The sequence below is a fragment of the Neoarius graeffei genome, chromosome 7 (assembly GCF_027579695.1).
Source record: "Neoarius graeffei isolate fNeoGra1 chromosome 7, fNeoGra1.pri, whole genome shotgun sequence".
In the NCBI taxonomy this organism is placed as follows: Eukaryota; Metazoa; Chordata; class Actinopteri; order Siluriformes; family Ariidae; genus Neoarius; species Neoarius graeffei.
In genome coordinates, this window is record NC_083575.1 from 54628806 (window position 1) to 54651935 (window position 23130).

At 42.5% G+C, this 23130-nt stretch overlaps 1 protein-coding gene across 4 annotated transcripts in view; it reads right to left on the reverse strand.

Annotated features, from left to right (window-relative positions):
• unc5b (unc-5 netrin receptor B) overlaps positions 1-23130 on the reverse strand; it is a 129228-nt gene that overhangs the window by 22091 nt on the left and 84007 nt on the right. For all 4 annotated transcript variants that reach the window (XM_060925988.1, XM_060925990.1, XM_060925989.1 and 1 more), the window contains exons 2-7: positions 13197-13421; positions 9592-9735; positions 9340-9443; positions 7841-8021; positions 7207-7374; positions 6858-7022 (exon numbers count right to left, since the gene is read on the reverse strand). In XM_060925988.1, coding sequence (XP_060781971.1) covers positions 6858-7022; positions 7207-7374; positions 7841-8021; positions 9340-9443; positions 9592-9735; positions 13197-13421 — 987 coding nt within the window. The remainder of the gene's footprint in view (positions 1-6857; positions 7023-7206; positions 7375-7840; positions 8022-9339; positions 9444-9591; positions 9736-13196; positions 13422-23130) is intronic.

Below are 23130 nucleotides of genomic sequence, written 5' to 3' on the forward strand. Positions count from 1 at the left end.
CAAGTAGCATTTTTAAATATACAAACTCCCCCCTGTGGGCAGTGGTGTATGTGTGAGTGTGTTTGACAGATAAAATATAGTGAAATAAAGAGCAGAAATACTGAACGAACAGCAATGGCCTTACTGAATATCAGCTCAACTGGCAATATTTCAACCTGCAGCACTACTCAGCCCCAGCAGTGCACAATCTGATGTCGGTCAAATTCAGCCTAGTTCTAAATGCCAGAGAGATTTAGGGCTGAAAATCTCAATGGAATTACAAACTTTATGTGTTCACACTCTCCCGCTCACACTATGTGTTCTCATGCCTATAATAATCTGTCAGTAGAAGTATTTGTACATTATTTTCACTAAACCAATGAATGAAACCTATGAAACATACTATAGAATACATGAAATATGAGAGTAATGGCCACTATAAAATGACATGCATCGTGAAGCAGTTGGGACATTTTGCTTCTAGTGTAAAAGGGAGTCTGCAAAACCAAGGTACCTGATTGGTGCCTGTTCTAGTATTAAACTTTTAAGAGTTGTACTAAATGTTACTGAAAATGCATTATCTCTCTATCATCCCACAAGCTTTCAGTATTTCAAATACTGCTGCCTGAAATGTTTAAGTCGATTCCCCGTGCACATTTTTAATGTAAATGATATTTGGCTTTCTTGGATAACTGAACATAATTGACGTTTGGTGCAATATTGAAGAGCTTAGCAAAAGTTAGCTAACTGGCCAATGTTAGATCAGGATTTTTTTTTACTCTGATGCAATAAATGCATGTTTTACCTATGGTGGAGTATCTCATCTCATCTCATCTCATCTCATCTCATCTCATCTCATTATCTCTAGCTGCTTTATCCTGTTCTACAGGGTCGCAGGCAAGCTGGAGCGAAAGGCGGGGTACACCCTGGACAAGTCGCCAGGTCATCACAGGGCTGACACATAGACACAGACAACCATTCACACTCACATTCACACCTACGGTCAATTTAGAGTCACCAGTTAATCTAACCTGCATGTCTTTGGACTGTGGGGGAAACTGGAGCACCCGGAGGAAACCCACGCGGACACAGGGAGAACATGCAAACTCCGCACAGAAAGGCCCTCGTCGGCCACGGGGCTCGAACCCGAACCTTCTTGCTGTGAGGCGACAGCGCTAACCACTACAATGGTGGAGTATTTATTTACCAAATAAATCTGAACCTGCTTATGTTTAGTATTTAAATGATCACCAGTGTCACGTTGGGCGGCACGGTGGTGTAGTGGTTAGCGCTGTCGCCTCACAGCAAGAAGGTCCTGGGTTCGAGCCCCGTGGCCGGCGAGGGCCTTTCTGTGCGGAGTTTGCATGTTCTCCCCGTGTCCGCGTGGGTTTCCTCCGGGTGCTCTGGTTTCCCCCACAGTCCAAAGACATGCAGGTTAGGTTAACTGGTGACTCTAAATTGACCGTAGGTGTGAATGTGAGTGTGAATGGTTGTCTGTGTCTATGTGTCAGCCCTGTGATGACCTGGTGACTTGTCCAGGGTGTACCCCGCCTTTCGCCCGTAGTCAGCTGGGATAGGCTCCAGCTTGCCTGCGACCCTGTAGAAGGATAAAGCGGCTAGAGATAATGAGATGAGATGAGTGTCACGTCTGCACCTGCTTGCACTCAAGACTCCACTTCCCACAGTTCACAGAGGACTTCAAATATGTCCGCCACCGACTACAACAACCATCCTGCACCTCACTGCTTTCAGTCTCCTGAATACTGATTATCAGACACACCTGTTCCTGATCACAGCCTCATCATTGCTCTGTATATAAGGACTCTTAGTGCTCAATAGCTTTGTGAAGTAAATGCTCAGTGGTCCCTTGTCTGGCTTTACCAAGGCTTATTGTTTGTGTGGCTTATCTGGCAATTGATCTAGTTTAAACTTTGGTTTTTGCTCTCTGTCTCTACCTCTGATATCCGGTTTGTGCCTTGCCTATTTGTTGCCTGTTTGTTGACTCTGCCTTTGCTTTATGATTTGGATTTGACTGCCAGCTTTGCCTTTAATAAACTCTATCGCTTTTACATCCGTCTTTGGCCTGCATTCCTGACAACCACTTGTTTAGTTCAAATAGCAATCCTATTTTATTTGATTATAAATTATAATCAATTTATTGTTATACATTTGGGGCTATGTTGGCTAAGCGGTTAAAGACTGACCCTTCTGATTGGATTTACTATTCAGTTAAATTACTAATTGGAAGGGTAATCTAACACTTCGTGGTGTTTTAGGTTTTCGTAAGGGGGTTTTAGCACTGCGGGTGCAAATAAGCCAGTATATATTTTAAAAAGAAAATGTTTGTGTAGATATTCTCATTAATTTTTCAGCTCATCATTTCTCAAAGAAGGGTGAAAAAAAATTTTCTGATTCATCCTCACCCAGTATAAGTGCATTGGTGTAATTTTAGTTGTGTAGCTTCCTGCACAGTAGTTTCCCTTCCAAACCATCACTTGTGAGCTGAGAAGATTTATGGAGTTTGTAACAGAGATATTAAGGTACTGCCTAAAAATGGTGCTCCTGATGAGTATATGAGCAAAATATATGCAAGGGCACAAAATCAACCTGAACAGAATAATAATATAGCATATGAACCATTGAATTGTGTAGTGAATTTCATGTCAAAAACTTACTGCAATGTCTTGTAAGAGTGAGACCAATAATGAGATGTGCATCACAGTTACGAATGCATATTTATTCGTTGACGCTGCGTGCCATACAGCGGACACACCACCACGACATTTATTATGGTGTGACTCTGCTGAGTGTCTGGTGGACAGCAGTGAACCAACGCTTTCACTTTACATCATTACTATACAGTTGTGATTGAATATCAAAATTGATATGTCAAACATTTATCTGGTTACATCTTTCACGTCCACGCACTTTGGAGTTCAGAGCGTGCAGCCGCAGATTGCAAAGCGCGCACACCGTTAGGACTAATTAGCATTCACCTCTTACAAATTATAGCACACAGCTCATACATATAAGGACTCTCAGTAACACACACACTTTGCAAAAGCCTCATATTTTGAATCATTTTCTGGTTTTGGACTGAATATTGTATTACCTCTGATATTCTGTCTGTGCCTCACTCAACCACTGCCTGTTTTTCGACTCTGCCTTTGTCTGTGTTTTGGATCTGTTTGCTAGTGAACTTTCAGTAAAACTCCTCCTGTACTTACATCCATCTATCACCTTTACATGACAGAAACTGTCAATGGTCCAACAAGCTAGTGGACTAATAAAACTGTTTTAACTAGTTTTATATGAAAGTCTCTTGAATATTTTCCATAAAATGTGTTAGTAAATAATCCCACATTATTTTTTAAAAAGCGAATTAAAGGGCTGATGACACGAACATGACTCTATGCAATTTCTTAAATAAACTATACAACATGGCAAACATGTTAGATTTCTGTTATAATTACGTGAAAAGAAGCTGTTGTTACGCGAATATCCAACTTTTAATTGCACAGCGCAAGAAAACTGGGTCCATGGCTCGCGGTCATGTTGTGACGTCAGCGGGAGAACACGCTGCGGTTCACTGGCTGTTCTACTCATAGACATCCTATGGTTCTACTCTGGTTCTACTCAATGGAAATGGCGCATGAAAACGCCGGTGAACTCTCTAGTGCTAGCTCTTCCTCTTCTGGGAGTCTAGAATTGTGTTGATCTCTTCCGAATAGAATCTATGATAGCCTACCCTCTTTACCCTTTGCCTCTCGTTGCTAGGCGGCAGTTACATGAAAGCCGCAAGCTTTCACAAGCAAATACATGACTGATATCACGCCGACTTTATGATTATCATGTAGAATCTATAGCTCTACGTACCTTTGTCTTATGTCGTTTCACAACACATGTTCTGACAGGAGGACTGTCTTTGGATCCGGCATAGCTACTAGTAGACCCCCTCCGGAATACTGGCAGTGTTGCCAGATTGGGATTTTTCCCGCCCAGTTGAGCGGTTTCAAATGCATTTTGGTGGGTTTTGAACATATTTTGGACTGGAAAACTTCAGCAGTATCTGGCAACAGATACTGCTGACGTTTACCAGCCCAAAATATGTTCAAAACCCACCAAAATGCACTTGAAACCGCTCAACTGGGCGGGAAAAATCCCAATCTGGCAACAGTGTGTAGGCACTGCTGATGGTAGTAACACACGTTTGTGCTGAACTGAACACCCAAGAGATTTCTTTAAGCTGGGAAGGGTGTCAAAACAATCCAAATCGAAGTGTTCAGAGCACAGGACGGATGTTGGTGAGGGCTCCCACTTGTCACGAGTGCGCCTGACTTGCTTCACCTACTTCGCATGCAGCTCAGGATCTCTGGGAAACTTGAATAAACTTACCCCATCCTTGTGGGTTTTGGAGCAAAAGCCGGCAACACAACGCGAAGGCATAATAACTTATATACTGAACACCTGTCGCATCAACAACAAACTGGTAAGTTAGGAGGAAGGTTCTTTCGCTGACGTCATATAGCTCCTCCTCCTCTTTCGTCTCCTGGGTGCTGCAGCCCTGTCAAATTTGCCCAAATAGCCGCGTTTTTTATCATAACTTGTAAAATAGGTGCCTTCGTGAATTAATATATGGATCATCGGGAATTACTTTTTATGTTATAAAACATCGCCAAAGATGTCAAAAACGTGTCATCAGCACTTTAAAAATAAGTGCTGGTCAAAAACCCATCTATCTTATGTATATATACAAATTTTGTTGTCCAGTTGTCAAGTGTTTGAGATACGTTGCCTTGCACTTACAGTCGGGTTCCCTGTGGTGGTACACGTTCGTTGTTTGTACGTACGGATGTCATATTGTCAAAGCCATCAAAAATCAGGTCGCTGCATTTATCTTAAGTATGGGGCTCTGCTTCACGTGCGCTTTGCTCTGTTATTATGTGTGTCTCCCCACTCACTACCCCTCCAAAATCTTGACCTGCACTAATTGTGATTGTCTGGTGCAGTTATTATCCAGCTATTATTGGAGCGAGCGTTTAGTTATTGAAGCACATCAGTGTATTTTGTGTGTGTGAATTGTCCAGAAAGCTTGCTTCTCTATACACTTTTATTTTATTGCCTTTTATTGTTAAATAGCTTTTCCTTCTTTTCCATCTCCCCCATGAGGAGACTAATGTTCTCTCCTGCTACAGGGAGAGGGAATACACTGCTGCAGGCTGATAACAAACGACCCATGGCATGGTACCAATATGAGACGCGGTGGTTGGAAACCTCTGCTCGACTGAACATGACAAAGTTGCAGTGGGCAAATTGGCAGAATGAAATCCTCCACAGCTCTCTCTAAACTCTCAGCTGCATATTTAGATGGTTTGCTAAGGGACTATTGAGTCTATTTGGATTTGGCAGAAAAAAAGTGTATTGCATCTTCAACACTATTGGCTGTTGTGGAAACCAGTCAATTCCATTGTCATGCTCCTTCCCTGACTTCCTGTTTCAAAAGGAAAGCCCTATGTGTGAAGCTTGTGTGTGTGTGTCTGTGTTATATATATATATATATATATATATATATATATATATATATATATATATATATATACTGGGTACGATTTGCTGGGGGGGATGGTGGGGATCATCCCCCCCCTCTGGTTTTTATCTCTGCTGAAAAAAAATCCTCGGGGACAACCCCGTCAATAAAACAAACAAACCAAAAAAAAAAGTTGACATGACAGGCATGTTGTGACACAGTTTTCTATGGTCTACATTGCACTCACTTTCAAAATGACCCAAAGTGGCAGCTTTGATGTTCATGAACGTCCCCAGCAAATAGATACATTGTAGATAATAACAATATCCAAAGTGTGAACGTGGATTTAGCGCCATGAATCACATCCTTATTGATGAGTGCAACAGAATGAATGTATCCACACTGACAGCCTTCTTTTCCTCGCTGTCAATGGGCCAGACGTGCGTTCCTTCCCTGCTGAGAAATTCGCAGAAATGTGGATTAAAGAAGGGCGAAACGCGGCGGATAGCGCACCGACGGGAAAGCAGAAAAGGCCACATGAACTGCGCCATCAGAGCAAACTGCTCATTTAGTATTCATGTATTTTAGTGATTTTCGAGGCACTGTCCATTTAATCCGGAGGGAGAGAAACATCACAGCAACGCGACAAGCAATGCAAACTTTGTTGTGTGTTAGTGTTCGTGTATTTAGTCAGAGAGATAGGAAGATGTGTTCGTTTTCATTTAGTGTTATTCATTTGATATCATCGGATGTTATTGAGCTGTTAGCCTATTACCTTAATTTTGTGACGTTTCATGATTAAAAAAAAAACAAAACATCCCGGGCGGCACGGTGGTGTAGTGGTTAGCGCTGTCGCCTCACAGCAAGAAGGTCCGGGTTCGAGCCCCGGGGCCGGCGAGGGCCTTTCTGTGTGGAGTTTGCATGTTCTCCCCGTGTCCGCGTGGGTTTCCTCCGGGTGCTCCGGTTTCCCCCACAGTCCAAAGACATGCAGGTTAGGTTAACTGGTGACTCTAAATTGACCGTAGGTGTGAATGTGAGTGTGAATGGTTGTCTGTGTCTATGTGTCAGCCCTGTGATGACCTGGCAACTTGTCCAGGGTGTACCCCGCCTTTCGCCCGTAGTCAGCTGGGATAGGCTCCAGCTTGCCTGCGACCCTGTAGAAGGATAAAGCGGCTAGAGATAATGAGATGAGAAAAAAACATCCCTCCTTCTGGTTTTTTGACAAATCCCACCCTGTATATATATATATATATATATATATATATATATATATAGAGAGAGAGAGAGAGAGATACATTTCGCTTTGGCTCTCCTTCCTTATGTGGCTCAGTGGAAAATCAGTGTGACTCACAGCGGGCACACAGTCCCTCGGTGCAGTTCTTGCTCTCCATCATGCTGCCGCTGCAGTGACGTCCTCCATTACGTGGGGGAGGAGCCTGGCACTCACGGCTGCGCCAGTGTGTGCACTCAGTCCCACATGCTGACCACTTAGCCCACTCTGTCCAGCCTCCATCCACTAGGGGGCAACACACAACACAATGATCAGGACACAATACATTTTGCGGTGTCTCACAACAAATTCAAGAGACTTGTGTTATTGTTCAGGTCTTTGAGCATGGAACATCCGACATGAATGCCATTATACAGTGCTTTTGTGCATATAAGTGAGTCAGTGATTGACAAGTGTCAGTCCGTTTCACCTGGACAGAGGGTGGTGCAGGTGACTCTTTGAAAGGGTGAGCCCTCACAAAAAGCACCTCCATTAAGTGGTGCTGGATTGGTGCAACTACGTGTCCGTCGCTGCCAGCCCCGCCCACAACGTGCATTACACTCTGACCACTCTGTCCAGGATGACCAGCCTCCACTCACTGAGGAAGAACATGTGCATGCGCGCGCACACACACACACACACACACACACACACAGACAGATATTATGAGGCATGCAATGATGGAACTTTCTAGATTCACTCAGACTTCTTGTCAAAACAGCAGCTGGTCTGGCAGTGTGCTGTGAGGCGAATGGGCCAAGTTAACCACAGTAATTGGACAGGGAATGGAACACGGCACCTTTCCATGCCATAAATCTGAGTCATGTGTGTCTTTTAGAGCTTGACATACTGTCTTATGAGTCTCGCTAGGAGTTAAAGCATTTTCAAAATATAAATAACACGACTGTAATAAATACAACTGTCAAACAACACACAAAAATTCATCTTAGTGGTGATTTGTGAGCTGTTTCTAAATATGACCACATATGACTAAATTATCAAAACTGACAAATAGAACTTTTCACATTTTTGAAGTTGAGAAGCAAGATTATTTGGCTCATTACCATAGACGATGAGTGTAGCGGTGCTGCTACGTCGCTTGGCAACCACATTTCGGGCCACACATGTGTAGTTAGCTGTGTCAGAAAGACGTGCCTGCTTGATGATGAGGTCATGGTCAATGGTTATAAGGAAGTTGGAGTCCTGCACAGGATCAACAAGATCCTCATTCCTCAGCCATTCTACCTGTGGAATTATGGACAGAATATTTAGCTGCAATTTACTGGGTTAAAAAAAGGTGCACTCTAAGAAAATGTTCAGGAGCATTTTAGCATGTTCCTTACACTTTATTTTACTTGGTGAAAGTGTTGAAAACGCATTGTCCATGATAACCTACTGCACACGTGTTTAAGTTTGTTTGATTCTAGGCAGCCCTGAAGACACTTCAAAGCTGTCAGAGAGGTATTTAAAGAGGTAGAAGACAGTCACTTTATTGAATGGAATAGCCTGACCAGTAGGGTTATGACTGTGAAAGTGTTTTCAAAATTTCTACTTTCCTGATGTTGCATTTGGTGAACTTTTACTCATATATTACTTTTTTGAAGTTATTTTTATTGGGTCATGCAAAAACCTTGTTTTGTAATACAAATAATTAACAATTATAATTATTATTACAACAATTGTTAAGCAATTTATTGCTATATAAAAGTACTTTACACATCTTTCAATGAATTTATTTTATAATCATGATTTATTTATTTAATATGTTGGAGTTGGATGTTACTAATCCAGTATTTATCAAAAGTGAGGTGATGTTGGGTGCGGGAGGTTTTTGCATGACCCAATAAAAATAACTTCAAAAAAGTAATATATGAGTAAAAGTTCACCAAATGCAACATCAGGAAAGTAGAAATTTTGAAAACACTTTCACAGTCATAACCCTACTGACCAGTCACAAAAAAATTAACCAAATCAAGCTGGACTGAAAGGTTCAAAAGAGGTGTTCAACTAACTCCAAAGTCCAGCAGGAGGCACAGCAGAATATCGCTAGAAAATGCCTGAAAAACCTATTTATTGTTAGTCTTAGATTATGTGAAGCATCCACTGTACAAGACCCGGTGTATGACCTGTTACTATAGAAACTATAACCTATTTGAACGAGCACATTACTATTAACTTATCATTCATGTTACAGCTGGAACTACTATCCAAGCCGTGCTGTTATACAAAAATAATGCACACCTTCTGACCAGTCAGATTCAAGCATTCAGCTGCGCTGTGGTATAAATTGTAACTGATGACCCGAACACTCCCCCCAGTAAATGACCACCCCCTTTAACGGGCAATGCATAATTGAGCAGAATGCATGAATATTCCGCTCAGGTTGGCTACATTAATTCATCCATTTGCCTAAGTTACTCGAAATATATTGGCGATATGTTTCAGTATTGCAGTATTATCTTGTGTGCTCTAAGCAAAATAGCAGGAGCTGGAGACACTGAAAATTCAAATGAGAGAAGAATAAGTAGGAAGAAGAGGAGAAAGAGGAATTAAGTGAATGTACCTCAGCAGGTGGGATCCCTTCTGGTGGGCGGCACTGCAGCAAAACTTCCTGTTCCAGGCGCACCTCCCTGCCGAGAGGCTCCTGCTCAAAATTTTTCCTGAGGTCTGTACAGCATGACAGGTGGTAAGGAAAGCTTTTAACAACACTAGCCAACAAACAAGCTAAAAGGTTCTCCAAACTGTCACACTTTTTCAGAGTAAGTCGATATTACTGGCCTTAAAATATACCACTGCAGGATAAAGATAGACTTACATGCGATGCGAACGTATGCACGGCGGCTCTTGGTGGTACCCGCAGAGCTCCAGGCAACGCACTGGCACCAGTAATCTTCCAAGCCAAAGAGCTCCTCAACCTGGACTCTGGACACTGAGATGTCTACCTCACGCACCACCAGACCTGAGTCAATCAGCCACACATACTGTATTAACCAGTATAATAAAGTCTCACAGTACTTATGACCTTGATTTATTTGTCTCTATTAAATAATAAATTGTTTGACGTGACACTTTTACAAACTGCTCTTACACTTATTAAGCATTCTGCATTGTATAAATATGTAAAATAAATTGTTTAAAATGTATATGTAAAACATGTAAACTGAAACCCCTGACTCAACATATGCTGGCCTCTTTTTCCTGGTAAACTAACAAGGGCTCATGTGGCCTCCTAACAGTTGCCTGTATTTGCAAACTGTAACATGATATTTTCTTCAGTCCTCATTTTCATAAAGAAAATCTGACAAAACTTTGACTACCCTGAGTTTTTCTGGATCTAAAGTGCCTACCAACCCTCCACCTCTGAAATAAGACAATCCAGTCAGTTTCTTTTGTTCTGCCTATTTCAGAAACCACATGCTTCAAACAAGCCATTCAGATTTGGCTCCCCTTTCTTTGTCATAAGGGGAGCTCATTATCATTATGCTGCCCCCTCATCTGAGTACCTCCACTCATCTCATCTCATTATCTCTAGCTGCTTAATCCTGTTCTACAGGGTCGCAGGCAAGCTGGAGCCTATCCCAGCTGACTACAGGTGAAAGGCGGGGTACACCCTGGACAAGTCGCCAGGCCATCACAGGGCTGACACATATGCCGCTTTTCCACTACCAACGCGGCTGAGTCGGGCTGAGCCGTGCCGTGCTGAGTCGGGCTGAGCGGGGCTGTTGGAGTTGCATTTCGACTACAACCGCGCTGAACCGTGCTGGCTGGAAGTGGGTGGACACATTGGGTAGAGTTAGCGAAAGTGGGTGGACGTCAGGTGATGTCGTTAAGCAGCGCAAACAGTGACATCAGTGATCTTTTAAGCGGTAGTCTCACGACCCGAATAGTAAACAATAAACATGGAGGACATGGAGTCGTTAGTATTGCTGGTCTTGGTGCTGTGGCTTGTTGTCACCGACAACGCGGACAGATACTGGCAAGAGCGTATAGATGAGGCGAGGCACATAAGGCTTCAGAAATTCTCGTAATTCGTAATTCTTCTTCTTCCGGGTTTGCGGTGTTTACAGATCCCAGCGCGCTTGCGGGGCGTGTGTGGGCATGTGAGGACACTCCTCCTCACCAATCAGTGCACAGGGGAGTGTCTGCTCACACCCCCAGCCTCACTCGGCACGGCTTGGCTCGCTTCAGCCCCACTCCAAAACGGTGCGAGTTTTAGGGGCTAAGCAGGGCTGAAACGAGCTGAGTCGTGCTGGTTTTTGGTAGTCGAAACGCGAGCCGTGTCGGGCTGAAGTGAGCTGAAGCGAGCTGAAGTGAGCTGAAAAAGGGTAGTGGAAAAGGGCCAATAGACACAGACAACCATTCATGCTCACATTCACACCTACGGTCAATTTAGAGTCACCAGTTAACCTAACCTGCATGTCTTTGGACTGCGGGGGAAACCGGAGCACCCGGAGGAAACCCACGCGGACACGGGGAGAACATGCAAACTCCACACAGAAAGGCCCTCGCCGGCCACGGGGCTCGAACCCGGACCTTCTTGCTGTAAGGCGACAGCGCTAACCACTACACCTGAGTACCGCCTGAGTACCTCCACTCATGGCTTGCAAATTGCCGTCACAAATGAATATTCATGAGGAAAATACTACCTGACTGGCCGGCGGAAGAAGGGGTTGGGATGAACAGAGGCTCATTATCATTTAAAGGAACAGGCACTCAAATTAGCCATTTTGAACAAGGCTGTTTAGACAGAGTGAGAATGGGGCTGTGGTGCTTTATCCTTGTGGTATTTTGACCAAAGCATGTCACAAACATTTAATTAAGACCTCAGGGAACTGCAAAAATTTGTGGAAAAGGGGTATGTCACCTTTAATGTTCACACCAAACATTGGAAAGGGAGAAAAAAGTGTTATCTCGATGACCTGATTGTTGGTGGCAGAAACAGAATGGTGCAAAAAATAAAAATAATCCTGTAAGCAGCAGTTCTGCAGGGCAGGAATGCCATTTTGATGAGAGAGGGATTTGAGGAGAATATCCAGACTGGTTCAAGCTGACAGGAATGCTGTGGTAACTCAAATAACCACTCTTTACAAAGATGGTGAGCAGAAAAGCAACCTACAACAACCTTGAGCTGGATGGGCTACAATAGCAGAAAGCCACATCAGTTTCCACTCCCGTCAGTCTGGAAAAGGAGTCAGAGGCTACACTGGAGACAAGCTCACTGAAACTGGACAGCTACAGATTGGAAAACATTGTTTGGTCTTAAGAAATTCTACTTCCATGCAGGTAGCAGAGTCCACATTTGGCATTACGAGCATGAATGCATGGACCCAACCAGCCTTGTGTCAACAGTTCAGGCAGGTGGTGGTGGTATAATCACGTGAGGAATGTTTACTTGGCACAATCAGAGCCCCTTAATACCAATCGAGATTTTTTGAATACCACAGGCCATCTGCGTATTGTTGCTGACCACGTGCATCCCTTTATGGCTATAATGTATCCGTTCCATAATGCCTACTTCCAGCATGATAATGCACCATGTCACAAAGCACAAATCATCTCTAACTGGTTCCACAATGGGTTCAGTGTGTACTTCAGCTGCCTCTCCAGTCATCAGCTCTGAATCCAGTAGAGCACCTTTGGGATGTGTTAGAATGGGAGATTCGGAGCATAAATGTGCAGCTGAAAAAATCTGCAGCAATTATCTGGTGCAATCATGTCAACATGATGCAGAATCTCAGAGGAACATTTGCAACATCTTGAAGTACCCATGGGATAAAGAACTAAGGCTGTTTTAAGAGCAAAGGTGTGTCCCACCAAGTATTAGTATAGGGATCCTTAGAAAGTAGCCAATTAGTGAAAGAATTTACAGTAAGCTACTTACAATATATTAGTAAATTCAAAATTTGGTTCACCATTATTGCCAAAGTTTTGCTTCAGAGGCTGATTACAAGAACCCAGTTGCTTTCCAAGCTACATCATCAGATGGTTCAACTGGGCAAATTATAGTCATGCCATAATGGTAATTTACCATCACTGAGTTCATGACCACTACCATTCAACTACTGACAGTTCAGCTAGCAGCCAAGGCAGTGATGAATAGTAGAAGCAGAATGCACCTAAACACTGCACTGACAATATTCTGCATTATAATCTTTTTTTAAAAATACAAGTATGCGGTTTGATGTTTGCCTGGTAACTGTTTTTAGCAAAAATGCTGTGGTGGCAACTGTTCCGGACCTGGGTCTGTACCACATCTGGGTCAGTTGCTAAAAATAACAAACATATGTACCTGCACCAGCTCTGGGTCAGATGTAACAATATTATTTATCCCGAATCTTTATTCACCGCTTATATGTTTGAGAGCACAACAATATTTTTTGGTAAGAGGGCAAAATGTGTGTGTATGAGAGTGCAAGATACCTGTGACCTGGTCCAGGCTCTCTCTGGTGATGTGGTCGTTCTGGTTGACCCACTCGCCGTTGCATTTGAAGTAGATCTGGGTGGCGGGAGATGCTTTGCAGGAGAGTTTCACTGGTCTGTTCTTCACGATGAATGTGTCCTCCGGCTCGCTCTGGAACTCAGGCAGAGGCTCAGCTGGCGCAGAGGGGAAGGAGTCCGGCAGTACTTCACTGTAGTCACTGCCATCTACACACACGCGGGGAAAACAATACAGTGGTTAAGGTTCTGTGCTAATGACTGGAAGATGATGAGAGTCCTCAGACCTGCTGATGGAAAATGTTAGACCCGTTTCAAATAGTGTTAGATGTGATAAACACTTTTTCACAGATATTATTGTCATCCATCCATCCATCCAAAAAAAAAAAACACTAAGTGTGATCCTTGAGACCAAAACCGAAATGTATTACTTAAAGCATGTATAAAAATATCCTGAAATCTATTTATATTCTTGGTTAAACTGCTGGTGTTTGTTGATAATGTAATGAGAAAGCATTTTGCAAAGAATATTTGTTAGCTTTCCACTATACCTCCACTACTGCTGTCAGTGAATATTCTATATTCGATGATATAATTAAACTGTACAGAAAAAAAAAAGTATTACTGCATCTCTCTGCCTTGAGAGTTCTCACATGGGACTGGGCCACTGCACTGAAAGTGCTGCATGACGGACAGGAGTCACACAACACTTTCACTGATTAAACATAACTTGTAGGTCAAGCTGAAATGAGTAAATAAGTCAAATAAGTCAAAAACAACCAAATGGTAATGATGGCAGAGAGTTCACAATCCAACCCAGACACAGAGAGAGATATTTGAAATCCGAACAATCTAAAAAGCACCGTATGGAAATACTTCGGATTTTTGTCTGTAGATGGCAAAATTGTGGAACCTTGAGATAGAGTGGTATGCAAGCTACTTAAGCCTACCGTTCCAGCACTAGCAACCTGAGAGTGGAAAAAAATGCTGAACCAGTTAATTCAATTTGACATTTTTTTCTTTATGTATGCTAGTGTTTTGGGAGTTCTAGCATAAAGATGCTTAATAGGCTATTTTTCCTTTTCTAATAGCACTTTATTATAAATTATCCCTCAGGGTAAAACTTCTTTTCCTCAGAACTGTGTGCCTTAATTTTATTTAAACAAAAGTTTGGGCTTCTGTATTGACTGAATAGATACTGAATAATGAATAGGCTCGAGACAGAAACTTCATGCACTGCACGTCCCCAGTGGTTTGATTATTATTAGCCGTTGCATGTCAAGGTAAAGATAATTATTGTTCCATGTTTATCACAGCACAGCTCACTTGGAGCACTGAATGTCTGTTTATATATCGTAACCTAATGATTTTTTATTTATTTTCTAACATGTAGGCATTTATATTTTTTAAAAGACGTTTCTGGCAAAATAAATATACCTATACAAGTAGTTATGTCTCTCTTTGCCCTCTTTGCGCAAAAATAGGTTTGAACCATTCCAATATCTATGTGTTTTTTAGGAATAACTGAATGTAATTTTTGGCCAATTTTGACAGCACTAAACCTCCACAACGCTATCATCAGGCTAGCCTCAGATAAAATGTACTGTATGTGTCACAGCGTGCCGAGCTATGGCTGTTATAGACTTTACAAATTGGATTGTACAGCTCTGAATGTGAACTGACAACTGTGAATCATTTCTCCTCCATCTTTCTCAACACTGACAACCCAGACAGTCTCCTATTGGATGATGCCTAGTTAATTTCGCTTTGCCATGCATTTTGTGTATCTCATCATTCCTATTGATGTCAGCAGCAAGAGGTGTGCGTTTAAAGGATAACAAAATGTCCTTGAGACACCCAGGACTCACCCTAAACTCTGACTTTACCTTCATTCCTGGCTGGAACATGCTAAAAGGAAAGTATGAAGACAGTATTTTTGGTCTCCAGAGCATAACAGTAGAAATGGCAAAAAAAAAAAGCAACCCAGCATAAAAAGGTGTGAGAGTCTATGTGTGTGAGTCTGACATTTTTACTGCAGAGTGGCATCAGAAGCCTGACTCTCTCTGGCTCTGTTTCCCTGGGGAGTGCAAAGAGGCGCTGAGCATGGGAGGGACAGGCTGACCTTCCACTGAAAGGCCCAGTGATCACACATTATCCCCTGACATTTCCCCAGTGACACATCTTTCACAGCAGTCCAACTTATCCAGGTTGCTGTGCATGGCAGAGCCACAACGTGCTGTGCCCTGTCACATCCAACACCACAGTTCTTTTAACCTTTCAGCCAATGGCTAAGACATGCACACGCACACACACACACCTGACTAGCTAACCCACAGGAGTTCTGGAGACAAGCATGCCATGATGTAGTGGGGAAATCTGTCTCATTGATGTACTGTATATGTGATATAACCTGTAAACAAACATAACATTGTATATATGAGAGAGTGGATATTATACAGTGGCACGAAGATATGAAGTTTATCTTGTGTGGAAAATATTTTCACTCGTTCGCTTTGCTCACTCGTGAAATATACATTCACTACTTGAAGATAAACTTTAAAAATGCACCAACTGCAATGCAGATTTGGACATGGCACAACAAGTTCAAAGAGGAAGGCTGTCTGTTGGGGCAAAAGGATCTGGATGACCACCAGCATCGGAAGAGACGGTCGAGCGGGCTCGCGAAAAACTCTTGCAAAGCCCAAAGAAGTCCATAAGAAGAGCAAGCCTGGAGACCCAGATTCCTCTAACGATAGTTTGGCGTATCCTGAGGAAACGTTTGCGAATGAAACCCTACAAGTTGCACCTCATTCAGTGCTGTGTCTCAGGCGGCGTGCATATTGGAAATTTGTGAAATCGTTCATGGAATTCACATACCTTTGAATTTATCATTCAAATTTTGAGGAATAAATCTTATATTGCTCAACATTAAGCCTGTTCAGTTTCATTTGCCTAGACTATGTAGTTTCTGGGATATTTACATCTCAAATAATGTCAAATTTTTTGAAACGTCGTGTGTGTGTGTGTGTGTGTGTGTGTGTGTGTGTATGCTTTTCAATGAACAGCTTTGCCCTGTCAAAAGTTAATTAGTGGAATTTCTTGCCTTCATGTGCTTGAGCTCAAACAGTAAATTATAAAAATACAGTAAATAGCCCTATTCCACAACTGTAGTAATCCATAATATGTCAAGAATCTCTCAGCTAAGTAAAGAGAAATTACATCCATCATTACTTTAAGACATGAAGTGAAATAAAGAAACACCTTTGAATTAGAAGGTGTGTCCAAAGAAGGTGTGTCAGTACTGACTGGTACTGTACCGTATGTATAGCACCCATATTATATATATATATATATATATATCTCATCTCATTATCTCTAGCCGCTTTATCCTTCTACAGGGTCGCAGGCAAGCTGGAGCCTATCCCAGCTGACCACGGGCAAAACGTGGGGTACACCCTGGACAAGTCGCCAGGTCATCACAGGGCTGACACATAGACACAGACAGCCATTCACATTCACACCTACGGTCAATTTAGAGTCACCAGTTAACCTAACCTGCATGTCTTTGGACTGTGGGGGAAACCGGAGCACCCGGAGGAAACCCACGCGGACATGGGGAGAACATGCAAACTCCGCACAGAAAGGCCCTCGCCGGCCACGGGGCTCGAACCCAGGACCTTCTTGCTGTGAGGCGACAGCGCTAACCACTACACCACCGTGCCACCCCGTATATATATATATATATATATATATATATATATGTGAGAGAGAGAGAGAGATTTCCCAGAGAGTGTGTCATCATATAATTCATTGCATTTGCAATACCTAGTCCTTCCTACTGCAAATCCTTTTTAAGTTAGTTGGAGTACTTGTACTCTTCCTTGACTCCTGTGGCTCACCAACATCCAAACCATGAGGACAAGAAGGTGTCAATTAGGACAGGCCTGCCTGTCTGTCATGTTCCCTATCTTAGTTCCCTCCACTCACACTCCTCATGCAGGAATTCACACGCCTGTGGTTTGGGGGGGTGCTTTTTGAGGGAACTAAAGGATGGAGATGTATAATTTTATACCATGTTACTGACTAGACCTTTAAATGACATAGCTTTGCTAGTAAAGGGAAACAAGAAGGAAGAATCTAATATTTGGTCACATAGTCTATATACACAAATAAAGTGAAAGGAAAAAAAGCGTTCATCCTTTCTTTGGGAGCTTGAGAGTTCAAATTCCAATAATCCCATAAACATCCACAGTGGTGGGCCCTATGACAAAAACATCATATCGTGATACTTGAATACATTTCTACAATACATGATGTGTCTACTATATGGCCAAAAGTTTGTGGACAACTGACCATCACACACATATGTGCTTTTTGAACATCCCATTCCAGATTTAGTTCCCGTTTGCTGTTATAATCACCTTCACTCTTTTGGGAAGACTTTGCACTAGATTTTGGAGTGTGACTGTGGGATTTAGTCCATCCAGCCACAAGAGAATTAATGAGGTCAGGTGCTGATGTTGGATGAGGAGGCCTGGGGTACAGTCGGAGTTCCAATTCATCCCAAAAGTGTTCAGTGGGGTTGAGTTTATGGCTGTGTGTAGGACACTTAATTTATTCCAATCTAATCTTGGCAACCCATGTCTTCCTGGACATTGCTTTGTGCACAGGGGCATTGTCATGCTAGAACATTTTTGGGGCTCTTAGTTCTAGTGAAGATGTCCTGTGATGTAGTTTAAGAGGACGTGTATGCTAGTTTCCACCCTCCCTGTTTCATAGCTGCTGTGTGTTAGGGGAGAGCTAGCAAAGGGAGTTGGAATTGGTAAACTACCAAATTGAATAAATAAGAAATAAAACTTATTTATTATGCAATCATACACTCTATAATACAGTGCACAGTGTAAGCATGTAAACAAGTAAAAACAGTAACTATCAACAACACACAAATATCTTATTGTGTATGCTGCAGGGAGAGCACTATCTGGAAAGCCAGTAGAAGGTCCGGGCTAAAACTGTCATGTCCATTATGTCTCCATATGTGACAGCACTGTCCTTTATATCTCACCCACAGACAGACTAGCTGAGAAGGCACCACATATGTACACACACACACACACACACACACACACACACACACACACACACACACACACACAAACTGTAGCTATAAGCAGAGACTACATTATCTCCTCCACACAGTTGTCTGGTCAAACCCGACACACTCTCTACTTGCAGAACCACACACGTTCCACAAAGTACAATAAGTAGAATTCACAAAGAGACAGTCAACTGAAATCACTTCATGTCACAAACATGCATTGTGCCATGCAGTGACTGACTCAGCCTCTTCACGCTCTCCCTCTTTTCTCATTTCTCTCTCTTTTTCTTTATCTTCTGCCATCAGCTGTCATTCTGTGTCTTCTCAGACTTTGACTTCTCTGTCAATAAGTCTTTGTGTTTGCTTTTTTGCCATCGCTCTCTCAATATTGATCACTGCACTTCAACATGTGCCCCAAAACACAGACGCTCTCTCTCTCTCCCTCTCACACACACGAAACCACAGATGGAGAAGGAAAGAGAGAGATGGACGGAAGTGTGAATAAGTGCAGCAGAGAGTGTGACTCAGTGTAAATACACAAAAAAGTTGCTACACGCAGACAAAGCTGATTCATAATGTGCACTCAAATCACTGCTTCTTTTGATACACTTGTTACAGACATTGATGAATGCGGGCCATTGTGTGGCGCGTATACACACATATGTGTGGCTGTCTGACACCAATCTGCCAGTAGGCACTCGATCTAACACTGGGTTTGGCCACGTGAGCTCGATGCATGACTGAACACCAGTTAGTTCAGTTCTGGCAAGCCTAACCCTCAACTAGTGTGGAAATGGAAGTGGCTGTTTCAAATTTAGTTTTCATGCTGAGATGGAAAAGGTCCACTTGAAAAATAAACAAAGGCAGGACTTGCTGTGTATACACATACATTCCTCCTCAGCCTTTCTGATGAATCACAAAAATACAACATGGGCTCATAACAACAAAACTAAACAGTTATGAAGGTTAAGCAATGGTAAAAAAGAAATGAACAAAATCCATCTTGCTTGTTCAAATATGCTGGGAAAAAGACAGCTTTGTAAATGGAAATATGAGTGAAGTAAAATTTATTTAGTATTTCCTTTTATAAGATTACAATAAACCAAAGACATGATTATTAAACCTATTTTAAGACATTTTTACTCATTTCAAGCTTGACATTTTCTTCGATTAACAGATAATTTTCTTTCTTTCTAGAAGTAAACGCTAAATTCAATTAGCAAAATTAGCTCCCAAAGAGTTTTTCCAAGTTTGAAATGAGTAAAAAAATGTCTTTTAGAAATTGTTTAAATTATTTTATATTCATATACAACCCCGATTCCAAAAAAGTTGGGACAAAGTACAAATTGTAAATAAAAACGGAATGCAATAATTTATAAATCTCAAAAACTGATATTGTATTCACAATAGAACGTCTCATCTCATCTCATTATCTCTAGCCGCTTTATCCTGTTCTACAGGGTTGCAGGCAAGCTGGAGCCTATCCCAGCTGACTACGGGCGAAAGGCGGGATACACCCTGGACAAGTCGCCAGGTCATCACAGGGCTGACACATAGACACAGACAACCATTCACACTCACATTCACACCTACGGTCAATTTAGAGTCACCAGTTAACCTAACCTGCATGCCTTTGGACTGTGGGGGAAACCGGAGCACCCGGAGGAAACCCACGCGGACACGAGGAGAACATGCAAACTCCACACAGAAAGGCCCTTACCAGCCACGGGGCTCGAACCCGGACCTTCTTGCTGTGAGGCGACAGCACTAACCACTACACCACCGTGCCGCCCCAGTAGAACATAGACAACATATCAAATGTCGAAAGTGAGACATTTTGAAATTTCATGCCAAATATTGGCTCATTTGAAATTTCATGACAGCAACACATCTCAAAAAAGTTGGGACAGGGGCAATAAGAGGCTGGAAAAGTTAAAGGCACAAAAAAGGAACAGTTGGAGGACCAAATTGCAACTCATTAGATCAATTGGCAATAGGTCATTAACATGACTGGGTATAAAAAGAGCATCTTGGAGTGGCAGCGGCTCTCAGAAGTAAAGATGGGAAGAGGATCACCAATCCCCCTAATTCTGCGCCGACAAATAGTGGAGCAATATCAGAAAGGAGTTCGACAGTGTAAAATTGCAAAGAGTTTGAACATATCATCATCTACAGTGCATAATATCATCAAAAGATTCAGAGAATCTGGAAGAATCTCTGTGCGTAAGGGTCAAGGCCGGAAAACCATACTGGGTGCCCGTGATCTTTGGGCCCTTAGATGGCACGGCATCACATACAGGCATGCTTCTGTATTGGAAATCACAAAATGGGCTCAGGAATATTTCCAGAGAACATTATCTGTGAACACAATTCACCGTGCCATCCGCCGTTGCCAGCTAAAACTCTATAGTTCAAAGAAGAAGCCGTATCTAAACACGATCCAGAAGCGCAGACATCTTCTCTGGGCCAAGGCTCATTTAAAATGGACTGTGGCAAAGTGGAAAACTGTTCTGTGGTCAGATGAATCAAAATTTGAAGTTCTTTATGGAAATCAGGGACGCCGTGTCATTCGGACTAAAGAGGAGAAGGACGACCCAAGTTGTTATCAGCGCTCAGTTCAGAAGCTTGCATCTCTGATGGTATGGGGTTGCATTAGTGCGTGTGGCATGGGCAGCTTACACATCTGGAAAGACACCATCAGTGCTGAAAGGTATATCCAGGTTCTAGAGCAACATATGCTCCCATCCAGACGACGGCTCTTTCAGGGAAGACCTTGCATTTTCCAACATGACAAGGCCAAACCACATACTGCATCAATTACAGCATCATGGCTGTGTAGAAGAAGGGTCCGGGTACTGAACTGGCCAGCCTGCAGTCCAGATCTTTCACCCATAGAAAACATTTGGCGCATCATAAAATGGAAGATATGACAAAAAAGACCTAAGACAGTTGAGCAACTAGAATCCTACATTAGACAAGAATGGGTTAACATTCCTATCCCTAAACTTGAGCAACTTGTCTCCTCAGTCCCCAGACGTTTACAGACTGTTGTAAAGAGAAAAGGGGATGTCTCACAGTGGTAAACATGGCCTTGTCCCAACTTTTTTGAGATGTGTTGTTGTCATGAAATTTAAAATCACCTAATTTTTCTCTTTAAATGATACATTTTCTCAGTTTAAACATTTGATATGTCATCTATGTTCTATTCTGAATAAAATATGGAATTTTGAAACTTCCACATCATTGCATTCCGTTTTTATTTACAATTTGTACTTTGTCCCAACTTTTTTGGAATCAGGGTTGTATTTGATTTATTGTAATCTTAGAACAGGATGTACTAGATACAATTGACTATAGTCAAGATATTTCTGAATTGTTGCAATATACTTGTGATTTTTCAGATTGAAAAAAGAAGACACCCCCCCCCCCCCCCCCCCCCCCCGGCTGTCTTTAAATATCTTCATGCAGTCATGTCTCCAAAATCCCAAACATTCGACTGGATTGTAAATTCCAAATATCCCTAAATCTTTTTGCAAACATGAGTGTTTGTGACTGATAATACAAAACTCTGAGCAGAGGAACTGATGCTAATGAGAGCGTAGCTGTAGATGGGAGCAAATTTAATTAACCCGCTGCTGAGGAACTGAAAAAGTGGTGCTCCTGGCTGCTGAAAGAGAACACACATGGTTTGGAGCACAGCCACAAACCCACAAATATCCATCACAACTCCAACCAGCAGCCCACTGTTTGGCTGGAATGCATGGAGCTCTCTGAATAGAGACAAGCTCTTAAGAGGCCTCACTGCAAGTCTTTTATTAGCGTAAAGATATTCAGCAAAGTGGCTGAACAGCTTCCCAGATCCTGAAACCTGCCAACAACAGGCACACATGTGACTGCTATGACACAAACTAAAACATGTGTACCAATACACAAACACACAATTTTTTTTTTTTTTGGGGGGGGGGAATGATCAGAAGTTGCATGCACTTACACACACCCCTACGCTTGACGAGGAAGTCGGACTATAATTTTGCAAACTCCAGATTGTCTGGAGTAAAACCACAGCAAAAAATCACTCTCACTTTTTCTCTTATTCTGCTTCTTCATTCATCCTCAGCTTTCACTGGTGTGCAGAAGTCAAAGCTGCCCTGTTTCAACACACTGTACTGAGTAAATTTATCATTTATCAGACAACATCCATCCATGCAGCCATTATCCATAACCGCTTATCCTGTGCAGGGTCCAGGCAAGCTGGAGCCTATCCCAGCTGACTATGGGTGAGAGGCGGGGTACACCCTGAACAAGTTGTCAGGTCATCACAGAGACAAACAACCATTCACACTCACATTCACACCTACGGTCAATTTAGAGTCACCAGTTAACCTAACCTGCATGTCTTTGGACTGTGGGGGAAACCGGAGCACCCAGAGGAAACCCACGCGGACACGGGGAGAACATGCAAACTCCACACAGAAAGGCCCTCATCGGCTGCTGAGCTCAAACCCAGGACCTTCTTACTGTGGGGTGACAGTGCTAACCACTACACCACCGTGCCAATAATAATAATAATAATAATAATAGTGGATAGCATTCAGCTGTGCACAACATACATACTCACAACTTGGCAGAGAGCATGCTCAAGTCATTTCGAAAACAGAAACAGAAAAGCATATACTTTTTAAAAGTGAAGTGGTTTGCGGACATGTTTTCATATCTTGGTGGGCAGCAAAACATCTCCACAGTAGTAGGATTTTTTTTTCCAAGTGTAATGAGCAATACTTTTTTTACTCTTGGTACTCCTCCATATCCTGGCAAGCTAGC